General features: G+C 41.3%; 1 protein-coding gene across 2 annotated transcripts in view; it reads left to right on the top strand.

Moving 5' to 3' along the window:
• LOC115196709 (hepatocyte growth factor) overlaps positions 1 to 17,461 on the top strand; it is a 51,620-nt gene that overhangs the window by 10,418 nt on the left and 23,741 nt on the right. Inside the window, exons 1-2 of one of the 2 annotated variants that reach the window (XM_029757552.1) lie at positions 14,206 to 14,446; positions 15,592 to 15,748. In XM_029757552.1, the coding sequence (XP_029613412.1) occupies positions 14,398 to 14,446; positions 15,592 to 15,748 (206 nt within the window). In that variant the 5' untranslated portion in view covers positions 14,206 to 14,397. Of the gene's footprint in view, positions 1 to 14,205; positions 14,447 to 15,591; positions 15,749 to 17,461 lie in introns of those variants that run through there. The other variant, XM_029757551.1, reaches the window with a different exon arrangement.

The following is a 17,461-nucleotide window of genomic DNA, read 5'->3' as shown; positions in this document are numbered from 1 at the left end:
GTACGAGAGTTGCAGCGATGGGACAAGACTGTAACTACCAATTGGGGAGAAAAAGTGAAAAGAATACGAAATGCCCTTGCGTTGATGACTTTTGCAGCGACAAGGGCAGATTCCATTTCAGGCACTCGAGACTCATTGACTAACTGGAATGTTATACCAGCCTGAATGATGCTGAGGATATTCCAGTGGTACAATGGTTGGTTGTCTGGTAGTGAAGGAGAGTCCGTGAAAGGACTGTCACAAACAGATCTGCCCTTTGATATTTTCAAAACCTAATTGACCTACGTGTTTTTTTATATTGAATGTGGCAAAAAGTCAAGCAGTCCTACATATTCCTTTACAGTGCCTTCAGAAAGTATTCACACACTTTACTTTTTCCACATTTTTGTTGTTACAGCCTGAATTTAAAACTGATTACATTTAGATTTTGTGTCACTGGCCTACACACAAAAACCCCATAATGTCAAAGTGGAATTATGTTTTTAGAAATGTTTGCAAATTAATAAAAAATGAAAAGCTGAAATGTCTTGAGTCAATAAGTATTCAGTTCAGGAGTAAAAATGTGCTTAGCAAGTCACATAATAAGTTGCATGAACTCACTTTGTGTGCAATAAGTGTTAAATGTGATTTTTTTTTATGACTACCTCATCTCTGTACCCCTACACATACAATTATCTGTAAGGTCCCTCAGTCAAGCAAGGCATTTCAAACATAGATTCAACCAGGAAGACTAGGGAGGTTTTCCAATAGCTTGCAAAGAAGCGCACCTATTGGAAGATGGAAAATCATTTAAATAAAGCAGACATTTAATATCTCTTTGAGCATGGTGAAGTTATTAATTACACTTTGGATGGAGTATCAATACACCCAGTCACTACAAAGATACAGGTATCCTTCCTAACTCCATAGCCGGAGAGGTAGGAAACTGCTCAGGGATTTAACCATGAGGCCGATGGTGTCTTTAAAACAGTTACAGAGTTTAATGGCTGTGATAGCAGAAAACTGAGGATGGATCAACAACGTTGTAGTTACTCCACAATACTATCCCAAATGACCGAGTGAAAAGAAGGAAGCCTGTACAGAATAAAAATATTCTAAAACATGCATCCTGTTTTGAATAAGGCAATAAAGTAAAACTGCACAAAATGTGGCAAAGAATCTTTATGTCCTGGATACAAAGCATAATGTTTGGGGCAAATCCAACACATCACTGAGTACCAGTCTTCATATTTTCATGTTCTGGGTATTTTTTAAATCTTTATTGAAGTAGGCAAGTCAGTTAAGCACAAATTATTATTTTACAATGACATCCTACCCCGGGCCAAACATTAACCCGGACGACACTAGGCCAATTGTGTACCACTGTATGGAACTCCCAATCACGGCTGGTTGTGATACAGCTTGGAATTGAACCAGGGTCTGTAGTGATGCCCGCTAGCACTGAGATGCAGTGCCTTAGATCACTGCGCCGCTTGGGAGCTTGTCATTGGCAAGGACTAGGGAATTTTTGGGGATAAAAGAAATGGAATAGATCAAAGCAGGTAAAGTCCAAAAGGAAAACCTGGTTCAGTCTGCTTTCCAACAAACACTGGGAGACAAATTCAGCATGACAATAACCTAAAACAAAAGGCCAAATACAGAGTATTCGGAAATTATTCAGTCCCCTTGACTTTTTCCACATTTTGTTATGTTATAGCCTTGGAGTTGATGTACAATGTGGTGAACACCTACCTTATGAACGTGTCATCATAAGTGGTTGGGTCCTCCCCATACACCACAATGTCACCAAGTCAACATGTACATGAAATCCAGGGCAGACTGGGAGATTCAGGATGGCATTAACACTTAATAGGCACAATTTTCTATGACATGTGAAGGTCCACTAAGTTAATGGCATTTCTTGTCAATAAGTGTCAGGTTGTGTTGGATCATTGTAGTGAACACCTGCCTTATGCGCTTGTCATCGTGTGTTTTTGCATCCTCCCCATACACCATAATGTCACCAAGTCAACTCATACGGCAGCTCCAGGGCAGAAAGACAGGGTGGTGGACATTATTTTTGAGGAAATGTGCCAGCTCAACCCGAACAGCATAAGAGCGCATACACCAATGTGGTACACAAATGTAGTGAGCCAGCGAAAGTCATGTTGGATTCAGGCAGCCGTTTTGGACTAGCAATAAATCAAAGTTTACTTGTAAATAATACGGAGGTGACTTAAGAGCCCAATCCTGGAGGCACAAGTTATCCCACAGTGGGGGCAAGTTGTAGAGCTAGGGAGATGGTGTCCAGGGTTCTCTTTCCTTTCATTGGAGCCTCTGAGTTTCCTCATTGATCCTTAGAGGCTTGTGACTTGGAATACTTTGTGTTGCCATGCCATGCAGTCTGCTGCTTTTTCTATATCCAGACAATGGTGTTTGAGTGTAATTATGGCAGGCCTATTGGATTCCCAACATAGTTGAATTACACAAAAAATTGTATTGCGTACAGGTCATAATTAGAGTACACAAATCTGAAAGATGTCTTTGATTAAAAACATGTACAGTACCAGTCAAAAGTTTGGACACACCTACTCATTCAAGGGTTTTTCTTAATTTGTACAATTTTCTATATTGTAGAATAATAGTGAAGACATAAACTATGAAATAACACATATGGAATCATGTAGTAACCAAAAAAGTGTTAAACAAATCAAAATATATTTTATGTTTAAGATTCTTCAAAGTAGACAACCTTTGCCTTGATGACAGCTTTGCACACTCTTGGTATTGTCTCAACCAGCGTCATAAGGTAGACACCTGGAACGCATTTCAATTAACAGGTGTGCCTTGTTAACAGGTGTGCCGTGGTCAGATTACACTGATGCTATTCTACAGGACTTTTTTGCAAGCACGGACTGGAATATGTTACGGGATTCATCCAATGTCATTGAGGAGTATACTCCCTCAGTCACCGGCTTCATCAATAAGTGCATCGACGACGTCGTCCTCACAGTAACCGTACGTACAATTCCAAACCTGAAGCCATTGATTACAGGCAACATCCACACCGATCTAAAGGCTAGAGCTGCCGCTTTCAAGGAGCGGGACACTAATCTGGATGCTTACAAGAAATCCTGCTATGCCCTCAGACGAACCATCAAACAGGCAAGGCGTCAATACAGGACTAAGATTGAATCCTACTACACCGGCTCTGACGCTCGTCAGATATGGCACGACTTGAAAAATATAACGGACAACAAAGGGAAACCCAGCCGCGAGCTGCCCAGTGACGCGAGCCTACCAGACGAGCTAAATGCCTTTAATGCTCACTTCGAGGCAAGCAACACTGAAGCATGCATGAGAGCACCAGCTGTTGAAGATGACTGTGTGATCACGCTCTCCATAGCCAATATGAGCAAGACTGTTAACCTGTTGAGGACAGACGTTCCGCTAGCGGAACCCCTAGCCAACAGCCAATGGCATCGCACGGCGCGAAATACAAAACCAACTAAAATACCACAATTGAATTTTCTCAAACAATCAACTATTTTACACCATTTTAAAGATAAGACTCTCGTTAATCTAACCACATTGTCCGATTTCAAAAAGGCTTTACAGCGAAAGCAAAACATTAGATTATGTTAGGAGAGTACATAGACACAAATAATCACACAGCCATTTTCCAAGCAAGCATATATGTCACATAAACCCAAACCACAGCTAAATGCAGCACTAACCTTTGATGATCTTCATCAGATGACACTCCTAGGACGTTATGTTATACAATACATGCATGTTCTGTTCAATCAAGTTAATATTTATATCAAAAACCAGCTTTTTACATTAGCATGTGATGTTCAGAACTAGCATACCCACCGAACACTTCCGGTGAATTTACTAAATTACTCATGATAAACGACAAAATACATAACAATTATTTTAAGAATTATAGATACAGAACTCCTTTATGCAATCGCTATGTCCGATTTTAAAATAGCTTTTCGGCGAAAGCACATTTTGCAATATTCTGAGTACATAGCTCGGTCATCACGGCTAGCTATTTTGACACCCGCCAACTTCGGGGTCACCTAAACTCAGAATTACTATAAGAAAAATTGGATTACCTTTGCTGTTCTTCGTCAGAATGCACTCCCAGGACTTCTACTTCAACAACAAATGTTGTTTTGGTTCCAAATAATCCATAGTTATATTCAAATAGCTCCGTTTTGTTCGTGCGTTCAGGTCACTATCCGAAGGGTAACGCGCGAGCACATTTCGTGACAAAAAAAATCGAAATATTCCATTACCGTACTTAGAAGCATGTCAAACGCTGTTTAAAATCAATTTTTATGCTATTTTTCTCATATAATAGCGATAATATTCCAACCGGGCAACGTTACATTTACATTACATTTTAGTCATTTAGCAGACGCTCTTATCCAGAGCGACTTACAGTAGTGAATGCATACATTTCATTTCATGTATTTTTTTTGTACTGGCCCCCCGTGGGAATCGAACCCACAACCCTGGCGTTGCACACACCATGCTGGCGTTGCAGACACCATGCTCTACCAACTGACCTCTCAGCTTCCCTATCAGATCTAAACATGGCAGTAGAAAGCCTTAACAGTATATTTCACCTTTCAGCTTCCCTATCAAATCTAAACATGGCAGTAGAAAGCCTTAACAGTATATTTCACCTTTCAGCTTCCCTATCAAATCTAAACATGGCAGTAGAAAGCCTTAACAGTATATTTGACCTCTCAGCTTCCCTATCAGATCTAAACATGGCAGTAGAAAGCCTTAACAGTATATTTGACCTCTCAGCTTCCCTATCAGATCTAAACATGTCAAGCAGACAACCTAAGAAAATGAACAACAATGACAAATGGTTTGATGAAGAATGTAAAAACCTAAGAAAAAAATTGAAAAACCTGTCCCACCAAAAACATAGAGACCCAGAAAACCTGAGTCTACACCTTCACTGTGGTGAATCACTAAACAATACAGAAATACACTACGGAAAAGGAAGGAACAGCACATCAGAAATCAGCTCAATGTAATTGAAGAATCCATAGACTCTAACCACTTCTGGGAAAATTGGAAAACACTAAACAAACAACAACACAAAGAATTATCTATCTAAAATGGAGATGTATGGATAAACTTCTCCAAACAGCAAAAACATATAGATGATCAATTACAAATATTAGAATCAACTATTAAAGACTACCAGAACCCACTGGATTCTCCAATTACCTTGAATGAACTACAGGACAAAATGAAACCCTCCAACCCAAAAAGGCCTGTGGTGTTGATGGTATCCTCAATGAAATGATCAAATATACAGACAACAATTGGCTATACTTAAACTCTTTCACATCATCCTCAGCTCTGGCATCTTCCCCAATATTTGGAACTAAGGACTGATCACCCCAATCCACAAAAGTGGAGACACATTTGCATATGACATAACATTTCACAAATAACAAGTCTGCAATAAAATTGGCAGAAAAACACACAAATGTATTTCCACAAGGCTTTGTAGTGAGACAGGGATGCAGCTTGCTCTACATCAACAGAATGTTGACGTATATGTTGATGACAACCACCCAGCCCATCATCTATCTACCTACCTCATCCCCATACTGTATTTATTTATTTATCTTGCTCCTTTGCACCCCAGTATCTCTACTTGCACATTCATTTTCTACACATCTACCATTCCAGTGTTTAATTGCTATATTGTAATTACTTTGCCACCATGGCCTATTTATTGCCTTACCTCATTTGCACTCACTGTATATAGACTTTTTGTTTTGTTTTGTTCTACTGTATTATTGACTGTATGTTTTGTTTATTCCATGTGTAACTCTGTGTTGTTGTATGTGTCAAATTGCTTACGCTTTATCTTGGCCAGGTCGCAGTTGTAAATGAGAACTTGTTCTCAACTAGCCTACCTGGTTAAATAAAGGTGAAATAAAAATAAAACATGGCCAGGGCTCTAGAACAGTCTGCAGCACCCGACATCACACATGTCTACTGTTTGCTGATGATCTGGTTCTTCTGTCTCCAACCAAGGAGGGCCTACAGCAGCACCTAGATCTTCTGCTCAGGTTCTGTCAGACCTGGGCCCTGACAGTAAATCTCAGTAAGACAAAAATAATGCTGTTCCAAAAAAGGTCCAGTTGCCAGGAACACAAATACAAATTCCATCTAGACACCGTTGCCCTAGAGCACAAAAAAACAAATACATACCTCGGCCTAAACATCAGCACCACAGGTAACTTCCACAAAATACCTGAATCAGTTATAGAACCCTTTGCCCTTTATGGTTGTGAGATCTCACCATATTGAGACTCTGCATGCAGTATTCTGCAAAAACATCCTCTGTGTACAACGTAAAACACCAAATAATGCATGACTATACCTGCTAATTATCAAAATCCAGACAAGAACTGTTAAATTCTACAACCAGAACAGCAACACAATTAGACCCAACCAAATCATGAGAAAACAGAAAGATAATTACTAGACACATTGGAAAGAATTTACCAAAAAACAGAGCTGCCAATTGTATGACCATTTTAGAGACACAAAATTCCCTCAGATTACACAGTTGTATTCATTCAAAGACTGAAAGAAAAACATGGCGAGTTCTCATGACCGTGTATCTCCAGTCTCACTGTCCCCAGGCTGACCACTTACAAACTCTGCTCCTATACTTTGCCCAGAGACAGCAGACACCCGATTCCACTTTCTGGCGGCTTTAGAGAGCCAATGGAAGCCTTAGAAAGTGTCACGTTACAGCACAGATGCTGTAATGTCGATAGAGATGCAACAGAAGGACAACAAATTATCAGACAGGGCACTTCCTGTATGGAATCTTCTCAGGTTTTGGCCTACCATATGAGTTATGTTATACTCACAGACACCATTCAAACAGTTTTAGAAACTTTAGAGTGTTTTCTATCCAAATCTACTAATTATATGCATATTCTACTTTCTGGGCAGGAGTAGTAACCAGATTAAATCGGGTACGTTTTTTATCCAGCCGTGAAAATACTGCCCCCTATCCCAAAGAAGTTAAGCAGGTCAACATTCACAAAGCCATGGGGCCAGACAGATTACCAGGACGTGTACTCAAAGCATGCAAGGACCAACTGGCAAGTGTGTCTTCACTGACATTTTCAACGTCTCCCTGACCGAGGCTGTAATACCTACATGTTTCAAACAGACCGCCATAGTCCCTGTGCCCAAGAAAGCGAAGGTAACCCTCATAAATGATTACTGCCCCGGCTAGTCATGGCTCACATCAGCACCATCATGCGGGAAACCCTAGACCCACTCCAATTGGCATACCGCCCCAACAGATCCACACATGACGCAATCTCAATCGCACTCTACACTGCCCTTTTCCACCTGGACAAAAGGAACACCTATGTGAGAATGCTGTTCATTGACTACAGCTCAGCGTTCAACACCATAGTGCCAATAAAGCTCATCACTTAGCTATGGACCCTGGGACTAAACACCTCCCTCTGCAACTGGATCCAGGACTTCCTGACGGGCCGCCTCCTCGTGGTAAGGGTAGGCAAAAACACATCTGCCACGATGATCCTCAACACTGGGGTCCCTCAGGGGTGTGTGCTTTGTCCCCTCCTGTACTCCCTGTTCATCCACGACTGCGTGACCAAGCACGACTCCAACACCATCATTAAGTTTGCTGACGACACAACAGTGGTAGGCCTGATCACAGACAACGATGAGACAGCCTATAGGCAGGAGGTCAGAGACCTGGCAGTGTAGTGCTAGGACAACAACCTCTCCCTCAATATTTCTGTCTGTTATAAAAAAAACTTTTGTGATGAAAAACTCATTCTAATTGGCTGGGCCTGCCTCCCCAGTGGGTGGGCCTGTACCCTCCAATGGCTGCACTCTTGCCCAGTCATGTGAAATCCATAGATTAGGGCCTAATGAATTGATTTAAATAGACTAATTTCCTTATATGAAATTGTTGCAGGTTGCGTTTATATTTTTATTCAGTATAAAATCCAAAGAGCAACCTTTGACTGAAAATAAATGTCAATTTTTACTGTCTGAGCCCACTTGTTTTCCTTAGAACCTATTAGACTACAATAGCCAGAACATTAAAAAACATGTATAACTGTACACATTTTTGAATAAGAGCACATTTGACTTGGAAAGTTTTCTATTAATCAGCTACCAAAAAGAGTTAGCTTACATTCATCAGAAATATACCTAGTTGATATTTCTGCATATGTATTAGCAGGTATATATTTCTAAGATGCATTACGATATCCCAATGCTGTTTATTTTTGCATGTAGTGAACTAACTACTTGTATTTACAATTTTAGCAATATCAGAGCTTGTAATATTGGGCTACATTAACTTTTTCACAACCATCCATTTCATAAATGAGAGATATTAGAGATGTGGAAAAAACTTGGTTATATTTTGTTCTACATTGGGTATGGGTATCTAAAAAATGAAAGCCCTTTGTCAGTATTGGCCACTAGCCTAATCTCACTCCCCATCTGCCTTCTTCCTTCCCTCCCTCAACAGGCCTGTTGGGTCACTCTAGGTCTGACGAGAGAGAAGAGAAAAGATGAAGCGAAGAAGAGAGAAAGATGGCTCAAGGAAGAGAGAGAGAGGGAGAGAGGGAGGAGAGAGGGAGAAGGGGTAAAGGTCAGCTTGAGGTATTCCCCAGGTCATTGCAGTAAATGAGAATGTATTCTCAGTTGACTTACCTGGTAAAATAAAGGTAAAATAAATAAATAAAAAGGTCTAGAAAATTTGTAGCAGATGAAACATGACCTCTACATGCGCACACGCCACGCAAACACACAAATTACCCTGGTGCCTGGCAAATTTGGAGGAAATCAAATTAGCCCATAGATCCTATTACCCCCTACCCCCTCTACACCAGTGATGCCCAGTTCCAAACCAACATTTTAAGAATGTGCCTGCACCCTTATTAACTTGCAAATGTGGTAGGTTGAACTGGATGCTTACAAAGTGCAGGTTGAGGAGCTGTTTTTTTAATATAGGCCTACTGTACAGTTGAAGTCGGAGGTTTACATACACTTAGGTTGGAGTCATTAAAACTCATTTTTCAACCACTCCACAAATTTCTTGTTAACAAACTATAGTTTTGGCAAGTCGGTTAGAACATCTACTTTGTACATGACACAAGTAATTTTTCCAACAATTGTTTACAGACAGATTATTTCACTTATCACAATCAGAAGTTCACATACACTAAGTTGACTGTGCATTTAAACAGCTTGGAAAATTCCAGAAAATAATGTCATGGCTTTAGAAGCTTCTGATAGGCTAATTGACATCATTTGAGTCAATTGGAGGTGTATCTGTGGATGTATTTCAAGGCCGACCTTCAAACTCAGTGCCTCTTTGCTTGACATCATGGGAAAATCTAAAGAAATCAGCCAAGACCTCAGAAAAAAAAATGGTAGAACTCCACAAGTCTGGTTCATCCTTGGGAGCAATTTCCAAACGCCTGAAGGTACCACGTTCATCTGTACAAATAACTGTACGAAAGTATAAACATCATGGGACCATGCAGCCGTCATACCGCTCAGAAAGGAGATGGGTTCTGTCTCCTAGAGGTGAACGTACTTTGGTGCGATAATTGCAAATCAATTCCAGAACAACAGCAAAGGACCTTGTGAAGATGCTGGAGGAAACAGGTACAAAAGTATCTATATCCACAGTAAAACGAGTCCTATGTCGACATAACCTGAAAGGCCGCTCAGCAAGGAAGAAGCCACTGCTCCAAAACCGCCATAAAACAGCCAGACTACAGTTTGCAACTGCACATGGGGACAAAGATCGTACTTTTTGGAGAAATGTCCTCTGGTCTGATGAAACAAAAATAGAACTGTTTGGCCATAATGACCATTGTTATGTTTGGAGGAAAAAGGGGGAGGCTTGCAAGCCGAAGGACACCATCCCAACCGTGAAGCACAGGAGTGGCAGCATCATGTTGTGGGGGTGCTTTTCTACAGGAGGGACTGGTGCACTTCACAAAATAGATGGCATCATGAAGAGGAAAATTATGTGGATATATTGAAGCAGCATCTCAAGACATCAGTCAGGAAGTTAAAGCTTGGTCACAAATGGGTCTTCCAAATGGACATTGACCCCAAGCCTACTTCCAAAGTTGTGGCAAAATGGCTCAAGGACAACAAAGTCAAGGTATTGGAGTGGCCATCACAAAGCCATGACCTCAATCCCATAGAAAATGTGTGGGCAGAACTGAAAACGTGTGAGCGAGCAAGGAGGCCTACAAATCTGACTCAGTTACACCAGCTCTGTCAGGAGGAATGGGCCAAACTTCACCCAACCTATTGTGGGAAGTTTGTGGAAGGCTACCCGAAATGTTTGATGCAAGTTAAACAATTTAAAGGCAATGCTACCAAATACTAATTGAGTGTGTAAACTTCTGACCCACTGGGAATGTGATGAAAGAAATAAAAGCTGAAATAAATCATTCTCTCTACTATTATTCTGACATTTCACATTCTTAAAATAAAGTGGTGATCCTAACTGACCTAAGAATAATTTTTACTAGGATTAAACGTCAGGAATTGTGAAAAACTGAGTTTAAATGTATTTGGCTAAGGTGTATGTACACTTACGACTGTATATATTTATTACTATTTTCAGTTTTCATGATTTACAATTTCAGACAAGGCAATGGCAAGTGAAACCAAAGTTCCAAACAACTCATGCCTCCATTCAGTCTTAAATGGTTCCAGTGGTATGTAACAGTGAGCTAGCTACTAAACTCAGCATAAAAGGAAACATCCCATTTTCAGGACCCTGTCTTTCAAAGATAATTTGTAAAAATCAAAATAACAGATCTTCATTCTAAAGGGTTTAAACACTGTTTCCCATGCTTGTTCAATGAACCATAAACAATTAATGAACATGCACCTGTGGGATGGTCGTTAAGACACTAACAACTTACAGACGGCAGGCAATTAAGGTCACAGTTATGAAAACTTAGGACACTAAAGAGGCCTTTCTACTGACTCTGAAAAACACAAAAAGAAAGATGCCCAGGGTCTCTGCTCATCTGCGTGAACGTGCCTTAGGCATGCTGCAAGGAGGCATGAGGACTGCAGATGTGGCCAGGGCAATAAATTGCAATGTCCGTACTGTGAGACGCCTAAGACAGCGCTACAGGGAGACAGGACGGACAGCTGATCGCCCTCGCAGGGGCAGACCAAGTGTAACAACACCTGCACAGGACCGGTACATCCTGTTGGGTTTTATTTCACATATTAGATGTGATGCATTACCATTTACAGTAGATGTAGGCCTAAGTATGAACGGACTGTAATGCACTAAGAGGTTTATATTGTATTAACATAGATTGAGCAACATATAATAGAGATGACTAACTGGAGGGTTGCTGGCTTGTAGGAGTGTAGGCTGAGTAGACTCGTGACACACACACACAATGCCTGGTTGTGGGGCCGCTCAAGGACAGGTGTACGGGAGGGGCTGGTAGAATGGAAGATAGCTGTAGCACAAAAGCAGAAACTGTCCTAACTGTAGCATAAAAACAGGCACTGTCCTTGGGTGTCTGACTCTCGGGTACACACATGAAGATAAGCTAGAAGACAACTATGCTTGGCAACAAAGATGCGTCTAGAGGCTGGGACCAGCCTGCACGCCAACGATAGGATGAGTAAGTTTAAACCACGCTCATCCTCCCTCTGACAGGCCAGCAGTGAGCGGGAACTCTCTCCTTCAGAGTATTTCATGAAAAGCAAAGGATGTGTCACTCAGTTCTCAGTTTGCCCTGCGAGGTGTTACAGTGAACCCGTATATACGAAGATTGCATTTACCATTTACTCGCTTGACTAATTATATTGAATAAAAAAGCTGAGAATATATTCAGTGACTTAGTGTTAAATTCTGTGATACCAGATTTGATTGACGCAACCTAACAATCCGAACATCACACCTGCGGGACAGGATGGCAACAACAACTGCCCAAGATACACCAGGAACGCACAATCCCTCCATCAGTGCTCAGACTATCCGCAATAGGCTGAGAGAGGCTGGACTGAGGGCTTGTAGAACTGTTGTAAGGCAGGTCCTTACCAGACATCACCAGCAACAACGTCGCCTATGGGCACAAACCCACCATTGCTGGACCAGACTGGACTGGATAAAAGTGCTCTTCACTGACGAGCCGCTGTTTTGTCTAACCGGGGGTGATGGTCGTATTCACGTTTATCGTCGAAGGAATGAGCGTTATACTGAGTCCTGTACTCTGGAGCGGGGTTCAATTTGGAGGTGGAGGGTCCGTCATGGTCTGGGGCGGTGTGTCACAGCATCATCGGACTGAGCTTGTTGTCATCGCAGGCAATCTCAGCTCTGTGCGTTATAGGGAAGACATCCTCCTCCCTCATGTGGTACCCTTCCTGCAGGCTCATCCTGACATGACCCTCCAGCATGACAATGCCACCAGCCATACTGCTCGTTCTGTGCGTGATTTCCTGCAAGACAGGAATGTGACTGTTCTGACATTGCCAGCAAAGAGCCCGGATCTCAATCCCATTGAGCATATCTTGGACCTGTTGGATTGGAGGGTGAGGGCTAGGGCCATTCCCCCCAGAAATGTCTGGGAACTTGCAGGTGCCTTGGTGGAAGAGTGGGGTAACATCTCACAGAAAGAACTGGCAAATCTGTTGCAGTCCATGAGGAGGAGATGCATTGCGGTACTTAATGCAGCTGGTGGCCACACCAGATACTGACTGTTACTTTTGATTTTGACCCCCTCTTTGTTCAGGGACACATTATTCCATTTCTGTTAGTCACATGTCTGTGGAACTTGTTCAGTTTATGTCTCAGTTGTTGAATCTTGTTATGTTCATACAAATATTTACACATGTTAAGTTTGCTGAAAATAAACGCAGTTGACAGTGAGAGGACATGTATTTTTTTGCTGAGTTTAGAAGTCTAATCTTAGTCTAATTTCAAAACACACACACAAACACTTCTATATCAGATCGTTATAGAGGACTAATGGAGATTTACTCAAACCATAACATCTGAATGATCCCAACACATCTGCTGCTACAGTAGTTACGTGTGTGTGTGTGTGTGTGTGTGTGTGTGTGTGTGTGTGTGTGGTTATGAGAGTTTGAGACCCTGATTCATTGGTATAGATGGTTTATTATCAAAGAGCATGACTGGTTTATAATAATAATACAAAACCTCCTATTAGTCATCTGCAGAGAGAGAGAATAGAGAGAGAGAGAGAGACATGGAGATGCATAGAATGTGTGTGTGTGTGTGTGTGTGTGTGTGTGTGTGTGTGTGTGTGTGTGTGTGTGTGTGTGTGTGTGTGTGTGTGTGTGTGTGTGCGCATTTAGGGGCGATGACATGATGAGGGGGCGATGACGTGATGAGATTCCCCATGTCCCAGGAGATATGGAAGAGCGGAGGTTTAGGATGCTGTGTGTCCTCCATGAAGACAGAACTGTTTGTAAAAGCTGAGATAAATCCTGACACTCCAGCTCATGGGTCTGATGCTGTCATCAGGGGAACTTTTCCACTAATTAATACCTAATGATTTTCCTTATAACTTTTTCACCGAGATATAAACTGTGTACAAAAAATTAGGAACACTTTGACCTAATATTGAGTTGCATCCCGTTTTGCTCCTTTAGAACAGCCGCAATTTGTCGGGGGCATGGACTCTACAGTTGGCCCATGTTGACTCCAATGCTTCCCACAGTTGTGTCAAGTTGGCTGGATGTACTTGGGTGGAAGGACCATTCTTGATACACATGAGAAATTGTTGAGCGTGAAAAGCATTATTGCATTTCTTGACATACTTACCTACTACCATACCCCGTTCAAATGCACTTAAATATTTTGTCTTGCCAATTCACCTTCTGAATGGCACACGTACATGATCCATCTCTCAAAGTAAAAAACATATTCTTTAACCTGTGTCCTCCCCTTCATCTACACTGATTGAAGTGGATTTAACAGCTGACAATAATAGGGGATCATAGCTTTCACCTGGATGCACATGGTCAGTCTATGTCATGGAAAGAGCAGTTGTTCCTAATGTTTTGTACACTCAGTGTACCTTGACTACGGTACTCAATGTGTTGTTAAACAGTGAGTGAGTGTAGTAGAGCAATAAAGTGGGAGGAGAGTGCTGAGATGGAGGGGGAGAGAGAGATCCATAGTGTGTTTCTACTAAGAGGCATCTGTGCTGTAGCTGAGTGAACAACCCCAGTACCTCCGTCCCGCTGTCTGGACCTTGTCAACGAACGACAACACCGTTACTATTATTGGGATATCAATAATCGTTTATATCGTGAACAGCCTTTGCAGCAACTATGTGGATTTACAACATTATTTTTACTCTCTTAATCATCCGTTATTCAGGTAAGTTTGGGAGACAGTCGCCAGGGCATTTCAGACTTTCTAGTTGTAGGCTAATTGAGATTCAGCAGTTTGTTGTTTAACTTTTCTCCCCTCCCTCTCCTCACCTGGCACGTTGCAAAATCTTATTTTACGTAGTCGAACGGTGGATGTGTTGTTTTGTAGAAAATCACATCATAATAACCTGTTTAAATCCGTTACCTTTCAAGTTAGCTTGGTAAGTTTTAAACTGTAAAAAAATAAAATTCCGCACAGCTTTCTGTGAGGAATATAGAAACTTTGGAGCCCATCTCTAGACGTTCTGTGATGGTTCTACAGCAAACTTGCGTAACATGATTTTTTTTAAAGCTAATTAAGAGAAGCACCTGTGCGTTTTATGTAAAACGATGTATATGGAGCTGAAGCGCCAGACGTAACTCTCTCCGCTCTCATGTCGATATTCCGCTTGATGTGTTGGTGGAAATAGGCTAAATTCATACAGGTTTCACTCAGAGTAAACAGTCATTCTAAAGCTTCTAGACGAGTCTGGCGTGAACTCGCTGATCCCAGTCAGCTTTCACTATTTAGAAAGAAAGAAATGTTTGCTATAGGCTATTGATACTACTTGTATAGGTATTCTTCCATATTGTGGCTCTTATTACACTTTTTTCTCTGTTACATTTATTGAGGAGGAGAATACTGGAGTATTAAGACTAAACAGAGATATAGCCTGACTGTCTGCTACTGGGCTGTTTACGTGTGAGTCAACACTGCATTGTGTGTGTGCGTGTGTGTGTGGGGGGGGGGGGGGATGAGAACCACAGCATTGAGTGGATGTGGAACATGAGCGTATCAGTCCCTGCTGGAAAGGAAGGGGTGGAAATAAACTATGTGAAAGGGTAGGGGGGTAGGTGAGTGTGTCCCAGCTGAAACGGAGGAGAGGAGAAGAGAGTTATCAGTCCGTCAGTGAGTATGTCAGTAAGGGGACAAGGAGTGATGAGTGTGCATCCCATTAAGAGATTCATATTAATGGGGTTAAAACCATGATAATTTAACATCATGATGCTGCTGGGTTTGTCTCAGTCCTGATGGGAAAATCAATACAGCCTCACTGGCCAGGGGCTGGACACTGCATTCAACACCTTAATTTCATACTGTGTGTATGTTAGAGTGCAGGAGGAATGCATTACAGGACTACCAGAGGAGTGATGGCGTGAGATTGGTCCAACTGCCAGACTCTGCCCTCCATACCAAAAGCAGGAAGTTGAGCATTGTGAAGTGTGCCCGTGGTTGCAGCCGCGACAAGATACTGCTCTTCACCTGCAGGTAGGTGTGGTGCATCTGTGACCAACTCCTGGGTATAGCAACCATTTCTGTGCCTGCAGCTTCACATGCTGTGTGTCTGTGACCACGTTTTCATGTAAACCACTATCCCGGTATTATTCGGGATACTGAAGTATTCTGTTTTTGAGTTGATGCAAATAAACCTATCCCGTTTACAATAACCCAAAATAGTTTGTATCTCGGTTATGAGAAACCTGGACAAATGCCTGGGATAGGCTGATCTAAGATGGAATAGTGTGGGATGTAAAACATCTTATCCTGTTTACTGTTGTTTTAGTTTCACATATCATGTGTGTTGTGTGATGATGTTTTATCTGATTGTCAAACCACTTCAAAAAGTATGCTACCTGCACAGTTTTATCCCTCATAATAATTCCATAATAATTTAGCCTACTATAATTCATTTACTACTAGCAACTTTCACCCCTAATTTAGACTCGTTTCTGCTTATAATTTACAACATTTGGTAGGCCATATTATAATTTCCGACGTTTGGTAGGTAATTTGTTTGTCAAATATAGTCTGAAACATGGAACTTCTCTTCAGTCATAACTTGTTGCCCCAGAAGACTAAATAAAGTAGTGCTCACTCGAGTGGTTTAAAGGGAAACATTTAAATGGCTTGGAATGGCCTAGTCAAAGCCCAGACCTCAATCCAATTGAGAATCTGTGGTATGACTTAAAGATTGCTGTACACCAGCGGAACCCATCCAACTTGAAGGAGCTTGAGCAGATTTGTCTTGAAGAAAGGGCAAAACTCCCAGTGGCTAGATGTGCCAAGCTTATAGAGATATACCCCAAGAGACTTGCAGCTGTAATTGCTGCAAAGGGTGGCTCTACAAAGTATTCTTTGGGGGGGTGAATAGTTATGAATGCTCAAGTTAAGTTTTTTTGTCTTATTTCTTGTTTATTTAACAATAAAACATATTTTGCATCTTCAAAGTAGTAAGCATGTTGTGTAAATCAAATGAAACAAACCCCCCCAAAAATCTATTTTAATTCCAGGTTGTAAGGCAACAAAATAGGAAAATAATACAAAATGAATACAAAATAACGTTTTTTTTTCTTCTTTGTATTGTCTTTTACCAGATCTGTGTTATATTCTCCTACATTCCTTTCAAATGGTACCATGAATATGCATATCCTGGGCTGCAGGCAGTTAGATTTGGGTATGTCATTTCAGGCGATAACTGAAAAAAAGGGGTGGATCCTTATGAGGTTAATGTTTCACTGTTTTTTTTAATGAAAATCACTTCCCCTTCCTCCTCTGAAGAGCCTCCACTGACCGGTAAAGTTGTGTGTTTCATTTAGGGACCGGGGAGAAAACGTAATAACTGCAAAACAATGGAAACATTGGTCCTGTGCGAAATGTCCAAATGCCATCCGTTTTAAGGAAATGAAAAGCTGAGAAAATGACGAAACACGTTTCTGATAAGACTTCAGTTAGTCTTGGATGCATATTGTATGTGGTTGAAATACTTTTTGCTTGCAAAACAATTTCAAAGAAAGCACATTACATGCGCATTCACATTTTCTCTATAGAGATGCTGAAAAATATATTTCTCCACTCCTGTTCCTGAGACAAAATTAACATATGTTGTATAATTTCACTCCAGGAAATGCATAGCCTAATTCTGCAGGAGTTAATATTATATTAGGCTACATGTGAGAGGTTATAGGCCTACAGTCAGTGTCC

The sequence above is a fragment of the Salmo trutta genome, chromosome 7 (genome assembly GCF_901001165.1).
Source record: "Salmo trutta chromosome 7, fSalTru1.1, whole genome shotgun sequence".
NCBI lineage: Eukaryota > Metazoa > Chordata > Actinopteri > Salmoniformes > Salmonidae > Salmo > Salmo trutta.
The sequence above is the reverse complement of the archived record's forward strand: the minus strand, read 5'-3'. Positions and strand labels throughout refer to the sequence as shown.